Here is an 8606-nt window from a genome sequence, read left to right on the forward strand (position 1 = left end):
TACAAGCTAGTAAGAAGTAACTACATGCATGATGAGAGCATAATAACGATTTTACACTTCACTAATAATAATATAGTGTTAATAATAACTCTATCGTGAATCACATGACCAAATTAATATTTATAAATTATCTGAGAGAGGTAGGATAGCCTAATTTTAAATTAGAATGAGCATATCGATAAACCGATAATCAACCGGCCACATTTTTAAAAGCTTTGGATATTTGAAGAAAATATGTATTATAATTTTATAGGTAATTTTAACCAAAGAAAGAAGTAAATTTTGGATTAGCTTAATTCATGAAAGAAATGTTAAGTAATTTAAAACGTAATTTTCTTTTATATACGGATTTTACATTTTCTCATAAATCATATGCTACTTTTATCCTCTACCAAATTTCTAATTTCTCGCTCTTAAAACCTTATCAAATTTATCTCATTCTTTAATTAACTTTCTTAATTCGCATATCACCCAAAGTGATTATTCAATTTTTCATTGTATGAGATTCTAATTTGTTTTTTATTTAAACAATTGTTTTTTTTTGCTAGGGTTTCCAATTAATTGGTAGTAGAAGGGATTAGAGCGGGTTGGCAAGGGTGGGGGATGGGTAAGGCCGATTGTCGCTCGCTCGGCGGCCATGACTGGTGGGTGATAGATTCGCAATGGCAAGGAGGGGGTGGGTCGTGCATGGTGGAGTTGGGCATGTAAGGTGAATAACAACGGTGATGGCATGATGGGTGGGTGGTAGGGGAAGTAATCCTACTAAAATGCTCAGACAATATAAGGAAAGATCCTAGGGAGAAGGTGAAAAAAAGTGGGGTCAATAGAGGACAATATGATGGAAAATCTATTAAGATGGGTTGAGCATGTAAGAAAGATATTTATGAATGTATCAGTTAGGAGGCGTAAAACTTGGGGGAACACACAAGGTTGCTAGGGGTAATATAATCATATACTTTGTTTATTTTAAAAAATTTCCAAAACATTAATTTTTACTTCTATTCAAAACCACTATTACTAAAATTGTATTTATATCTAATTTCTAAGTTTTATAAATGAAAACCGAGTTTTTGATTTTCAAATCTATAAATTTATTATGTTTTGTATTATGTTTCACATCCGTTATTAGAGTGTGCGATGACCCAATATAACAGTTTTAAAAGGATGATTTATATCAGCTGACTTCAAATTATCTTTGGATTTAAATCTCTGAGCTGTTGATGTTGTAAAATCTTCTTCACAAAATATATAAAAGAACGATTAATTATTAAGACGGAGGAAGTATCAAAAATTAGATTGAGTGCACATGGAAAGACTTGTATTACCCAATGCCATTACTTACCACGATTCACCAACCTAACTAGTCTTCTCAAAATCAGATCAAGTCAATAAAATGTAGTAATCAGCTTCTCAACAAATCAAATAAATCTAAATATAAAACTATTGATTGCACAATTAACAAAATTATTGCTCAGAATCTCAATCCTTGTTCGTTCAACGTAATCTAGATGACCGAATCATAATGCTAGACTCATGAGTGTTACTGACGCATATTGCCCAATTAATAATTTGTGTTTTATAGTGTACTATGTACTTGCCCTGTATGGCTGTATCTTTCTGTAACTCCTTATTCATTCTTATATTGTATGGCCGGTACCGAAGATGTTTTGGCCTAATGGTTAAGACAGAGGTATTGTGTACAATAGATCTCAGATTCGAATCCCCATTCTTCTCTATTGTAATACGACTGAGTGCGCGCTTCGATTGACCAAAAAAAAAATATTGTATAGCCGTTTTAAACAAGAATTATTAAAAAGTTAAATAAATCATTGAGACGAAAAAGGTGACTTTCTACTTAAGGGCATGGGCCCGAACTAGCTTGCCATTTCGGTAACATGTAGTATCATATACTGGGAATGGACTACAACGAGTTAGCCGTTCCATATAAAAGCCCATTGTCAACTGTAAAAGTACTCAATAGTCGCGAGACCGGTCAAGGTATTCAATAAAACAAATAAAATTATTTAGGGATATTCTCTCGTGTATCCCCGAATTTTTTCGTTTTCTATGGTGTACCCTCGTTTTTTGCAAAAAAAACTTTGACCGACAATAATTCTCTGTTACGAGTTCAGAAAACGGTAATTTTTTTTTTCAAACCAATTATCTCGTCAAGGCCTTCAATTTGAAAAAAAAAATTCACCGCTTTTTAAACTCGTAGCCGGTAGTTATGGTTGGTCAAACATTTTTTAACGAATAAACTTTGACCGACCATAATTCCCGACTACAAGTTGAGACGTCGGTGAATTTTTTTTCAAACGGAAGACCTCTTAAAGACACTCAATTTGGAAAAAAAGTTTTATCGTATTCTGAACTTGCAGCCAAGAGTTATTGACGGTCAAAGTTTTTTTGCATGAAACGAAGGGTATATCATAGAAAATGAAAACGCTGAGGGGTACACGAGAGAATATCCCAATTATTTTCTAAGAGCGTTACACAGTTTGGTCAGAATTTTTGTTTTATGAAATCGATTCGAAAAGTAAAGTCAGATATAACTTCAAAAGGAAAAAGAAAAGAAAAATATGGAGAATAAAAAAAATCTCATTATGAAAAGCAGAAAACATGCTGAATGAAAATGTAGAAATCAAATGTCACAATCTGATGATATATGAAGTACATCTCAGTTTTAAGTGATTATAAGATACTGGGGGAATGAATGAAGACCTTTGAACAGAGTTATCTGAGAAGCAACATTATTATATATAAATATATAATGTCTAATCTGACTAAGCAAAAATGCATTTGTTGGACCAACTCTGGATTTATGCAATATCATTCTAGCTCCTCTTACATTATGAGTAACCGGAAATAATAATAGACGGTACTAATAAAAGAGGGGTTGGCCGCAAGTTCAAATTCCCTTGTATATAAACGAGTCTTGTATCTCGGAAATAAAAAATGTAGCCAGAGCTAATTATTTTTGTAGTCAAATTATACGCGATGAAATGGTTGTATGGACAACCAACTTTCAAAGGATTACATCGACCTAGTTTGCCAAACCGTCTCAAAATGCTAGCCTTTTTGTCCAAATTCCATATTTGATCACATCTAGAAGGAACAAAGAAACTAGGGTACTGAATACTGAATACCTGTTAACAACTTGACCTTGCAATCAGCCACGGCCGCATTGTCACGATCATTGTGGTATAAGTACAGTCCTACCAACTTAGTTATGAGGCGGTATCGCATCCTAAACTGATACCATGTTAGAATCTAAATCATGGAGTTGCGCCACCTCTCAGCTGATTGGTAATATAGATCTTGAGTAAGAAAAGCAGATTGAACTTGAACATACACGAATGATAAGAGTGGCCTTCTTGACATAGTTCAGAGCAGTAAATAGAACATTTACATTTTATAAGATTTTACAGTTTCTCAATTTTGAAAAGCCGATCATGATTCCAGTAGGCAACTGTAAACTTACAGGTTCATCTGAACATCAGTTCAAGTGGCGGTAGCTGGCACAAATCGCCAGAGGTCCACTGCAATATCAACCTCCTTTTTCTTATGAAATTTGTACATCTTCGGAACATCATACCGAAGCTGAAGAAAAAGAGGAATATAACCTGAATAAGATGCTCATTCTGCTAGTTAGTATAATCGAGTTTCGAAGTTATAGTCGCCTGTACTAACCTCACACAATACCTCTGCACTTTTAGCATTACAGTCTTGCAACGCTGTCCTCCTCACATGCTGAACAGAAGGCACATCAGAAAGAATACACATACCGAAGAAAATTGCAAAACAAAGCTTTAATCACAGGCTTCTTGTTGCCAGACTTTTTAGCACATTGCTCGATTGTATCACATGTAGCCAAGACTAGGGAACTTGTGCAGTTTTATTTTCTAAAAAAAATATAAAACAAATTAACAATCTTATAAAGCTTAAAATTTCAAACATAAATAGACTTACATCTCTCGTCGTTGTCTTATGCAGAGAATAAACAGCCCGGGAAGCAACCTGAGAAATAGTCATTTTCCAGGAGGTATCAATTAGAATCTATTAGCATGAAGAATTTATTCAATGTCAACAAACAAATAGAATGCCATAGATTAGTACCTTTAAAGCTACAGATAAGAAGTCCATGTCAGCCCCCTTCTTACGAGTTCCAAAAGGAGGATTCATGACGACTGTATCAATGACCTTCCCTAAGAGATTAAGATAAGTGGTTTTTAAGTTGAAAATATCATAATAATACAGAATGGATTTTCTAACAAAACCATTATATCCCTCCAACATTAAATGAGCTACGAGAAACAACAAAAGTAACGGAAAAGAAAAACAACAGTCGGAGAATTCATTACCTCTGCATTCTACATTCTGGATATCGCATTGAACAAAATTTATGTCCAACTGCACTTCATAACAATCAAACACGTCAATGTTACAAAGTAAAAACACAGATATAATTGCAAAACTAATATCAATCATGCTAAAGTCAGTGTCATATGAAAGCGTCTCACATGTGAGACAAACCTAACTACTTATGTATTCTATCGTTTCTTGTATAGTTAATGCATGGGTCTCACATGTAAGACCATCTCATATACATTCATATACCTCTAAATCCTCCGCATTTGAAGAAGCAATTTCAAGGGACTCCGCATCCACATCGAAACCTACAACATGACTGTCGACGCCAATCAAACAGGTACAGGATAAAAGCACTATGAAAAATGATTTCCAATAAATCACATTCAAACATAGCATCAAAACCTCCAAATGAAAACTACCAAAGTGAATATACGGCTTTACACACAAGTAACCGACTTCAAAAGAAGCTATAAATCAATACTCACTCTGCACCCAAAAGAGCAGCTGCAATTCCTAATGTACCACAACCACAACCAAAATCAGCCACCACCTTATCACTCACATCTCCAAATGAATGTTCAGCCTATTCAATTCGAAAAAACAACAAATACCCATCAAAGATCAAAACTTTTACAACTCTCTTACCCAAAAAATAATGCATATTCTGATAACTTCTAACCTGGGTTACCAGATTCGTAACACGGCCGATTCCAATTCACAATACGAATATGCGATTTGCTCAAAATGGAGCATAATTCGATCAAAGTTTAACCAAACACCATAACTCGATGTAACTCGAATTCGCATTTAGTAAGTAATTAAGCGAATCCAGTAACCCAGTTTTAAACACAATTAAAAATGAAATCACAGTAAAATATAGCAAAGTAGTGAATTTTTTTTTCTTTTTTTTGATCTTACAGTGTATAGCATGCGAGAAGCAATGTGGGCACCAGTTGGGTACTGTTCAAGTTCAATCTACAGCAACATAGAACAATAATTTGCACATTATAAATATGAAATTGTACCAGAAATTGGTCTAAATTAAATGCTTTAAGCTAGGAAATTAACCAAAAAAGTAAGGTGGAATTCGTGGAAATGAATTTACAAAGCAATTTGCAAAATGGGATTTGAGAGAATGAATAAATCAAGTAAAAAGATTGTACCTTTGGCGAGGAAAATTGATCAAGGTTACCAAGTAGACCTTCTAATTGCTTGAGCTTCATATTGTTAACCTAATTTCTGGGATTTTGGGGAAATTTTGGGAAAGGGGGTTTAATTGTTGGGGTTTAAGGGTGTTATTTGAATATTTTCTGGTCTGGGTGAGCCGTTTTAGAGTTTTGTGCAGACCTGGTAAACAGATTGAGTCGTGTCGGGTTCGTGTTCGTGTCACATGTAAACAGGTCATAAACTCTTCAACCCAAACCCGGCCCATTTAAATCTCGTGGCGTGTTCGTGTCGACTCACTTACATAAATGGGTCATCTAGGCTCAACCCTAACCCATTAATTTTGTGTCGGGTTCGTGTGGTGTTTTCGTGTCATGTCAATATTTGGAAAGTATAAATACATTTATGTGAAAGATGATCAAGAAAAATTAGGATTAACTTAGTAAACAGGTAATTCGTGTCGGGTTCGTATTTAGAGAGCTCAATCCAAACCCGACCCAATTAAATATCGTGTCGTACTCGTGTTGACTCACTTACATAAATGGTCATTTAGCTTCAACCTAAACCCGTTAATTTCGTGTCGGGTTCGTGTCGTGTTTTCGTGTCGTGTCAATGTTTATCAGCTCTAGTTTTTTGTCCTTAAACAACTTAACTGGTCGTCGGTTGGGTAACCCTTTAGATTATATTTATCGAGCCCAAGGAAAAAAAAAATATGATTTGCTTAAAAAGTGTTTTATTCAGTTTTAAAGAATAGTAGCCTAAAAATTTATGGATTTGAGATTCTTTTTTTTTTTTTTTTGGTACTTAGGATTTGAGATTTTTTTTTTTTTTTTTTTTGGTACTTAGGATTTGAGAGTCTTTTTTTTTGGTAGAGTCTTAAATCAAATAATATACTCTGTATGACGATATGTAGATTTATATTTTGATCACATAGTAAAAAATGTCAAAATTCTCAATATTTTTAAGTGAGTAATACATGTAGGCATATATGTAGGCATGCCTACATGGTTCATCACATACCGGAGATGAAGGGTGTTCAATAACGGATATGAAGATGCGGAAGGTTGATTACTTGATAAGATTTGCTATTTTTATGAATAGATAGAGTATAAACTATCAACAATAATGATTGAGTCGTTACTAATCTGGAAAATGAAATGAATAGATAGAGTATAAACTATCAACAATAATGACAAAAATAAGGATGTTAAAATTATTGCAATCTATCTAAAGTTTACGTTTTATACGTAAAATATGTCCCTGAATATAATTTTGGTGTTCTATAGGCTATAGAGTTTGCAAATTAAGTACAATCTCTCCAAAATTGATACGTACGTGACATAGGATCATATGATTATCACACTCTTAAATGATTGAGTCGTTACTAATCTGGTAATGTTTTGTCAAGTTTGTGAAGAACGGTTCGTTATCCATTTATCAAGTTCGTTAAGAAGATGTTGACTAAGCAATGTGACCAAATTTGGATGTTTAGAATTTGGAAATGTTACGAAAACGCTTGTTACACACTTAAATAATGAATTGATGATGTATGCATAGAGGTGACAAGCGGGTCACTCAGATCGGTTATGGGTTGGATTAAAGCGGGTTGGGTTATATTGGGTTCGGGATAGTGGTAAGTTCGATTCGTTTACCGTTCATGACAGATTATTAGCGGGTCAGTACCAGGTCAGGTTATTATCAGCATATATTTAATCTTATGTATTTAGTTTTTAATGGGTAATTTATGTATTAATTGTAGTTTTAAGTGAAAACTATTTAGATAAATGTTAAGTTGATCCTGTTTTCACCACTATTAATTAGTTCATTATTGGGTTGTCCATCAGGTTTAGTCAATATCCGGTAGCGGGTCGTGTCGATTCAGATCGGGTTCAGGTTTGAAAAAATAAGCATGCTATTGGTTGTCGGGTTAGCCTTAGGTCTGGTCAATTTCAGTTCACCTGATTTTCGAGTTCTATCAAATTGAATTTGGAGCGGATTATTCAATTCGGGTTAGCTTTTGCCAACTCTATACATGCATCCTTATACCTCCATGCGTACCTGTTTAGAGAAAATGACAAAAGAGTGAGCAATTATAATTTGAATTGATGACTAATTGATTGATCAATATGATCATCTATCAACATTCTCTTACTTGAAGTTGACCTTATGTCGTCAAAAGAGCAATCATTAATTCGTAAGACGAATCGCATATAATTTGACATAATGTTGGATTTTCCGATAGATGTGCAAAATTAAAACATGTAATGATGTTAAATTTACCTTCTTTTCTTTTATGACACAATCACACAAGTACACAACTAGCACTATGTTAAATAATAGGTGCAATAATGGTTAAATAAGGTGATATACCGTTGTAATACAAAATACGGAACCGTTATTAGTTATTACATCGACCGTTGTTATTTTGTGACCACGGTTGTTAAAAAGGCGGAGCCGTTATGAAATGTAAATAACAGGTTCAAATACTGTAATACAATATTATAGACAACGGTTCAAAAACCGTTGTCTATAATATTGAAACCGTGGTAGTATTAGTCTGAATGCTCTACGGAAACCTATGACAACGGTTTTACTGAAACACAACCATTGTAAAATATTAAATATGACAACGGTTTATACTTATTAAACCGTTTTAAATGTCATGAATTCGACAACGGTTTGTCCTAATTAAACCGTTATATTATGAATGAATATGTCAACGGGTTTCTATTTAAATGCGACCGTTTTCAATAGATTTATTGACCACTATTTTATTTTTAACCGTAATCGAATTTATAAATATTTTTTTAAAAAAATTGTTTTAGCAGGTTCCAACAGCTTCTGAAATGCTAAGGAGTCGTTTGGTTCGTTATAGGAAGATAGAATTCCCGGGAAGATTAAATTCATATGAACTTGAAAATCACATGAATTGTGTAAATGTTGTTTGGTTGAATGTGGGAACTTCAATTCATGTGAGAACTCCCACCTACCTAGGGGGGCTAGGTAAGTGACTTCCTACATTATGTAGGAATTGGAGTTTCATAGGAAGTTCTACTTCCCATGAATTGGGC

General features: G+C 34.0%; 1 protein-coding gene across 1 annotated transcript; it reads right to left on the reverse strand.

Annotated features, from left to right (window-relative positions):
* Positions 1-3300: 3300 nt before the first annotated feature.
* LOC141597288 (uncharacterized) lies at positions 3301-5680 on the reverse strand. The gene is made up of 9 exons (XM_074417684.1): positions 5535-5680; positions 5290-5346; positions 4857-4954; positions 4618-4687; positions 4362-4410; positions 4117-4205; positions 3970-4017; positions 3691-3750; positions 3301-3600 (listed from the first exon to the last, which is right to left on the reverse strand). The coding sequence occupies exons 1-9, from the start codon at positions 5592-5594 to the stop codon at positions 3502-3504; spliced, it is 630 nt and encodes a 209-aa protein (XP_074273785.1). The 5' UTR covers positions 5595-5680; the 3' UTR covers positions 3301-3501.
* Positions 5681-8606: the final 2926 nt, after the last annotated feature.

Source organism: Silene latifolia, chromosome 8, assembly GCF_048544455.1.
Source record: "Silene latifolia isolate original U9 population chromosome 8, ASM4854445v1, whole genome shotgun sequence".
NCBI lineage: Eukaryota > Viridiplantae > Streptophyta > Magnoliopsida > Caryophyllales > Caryophyllaceae > Silene > Silene latifolia.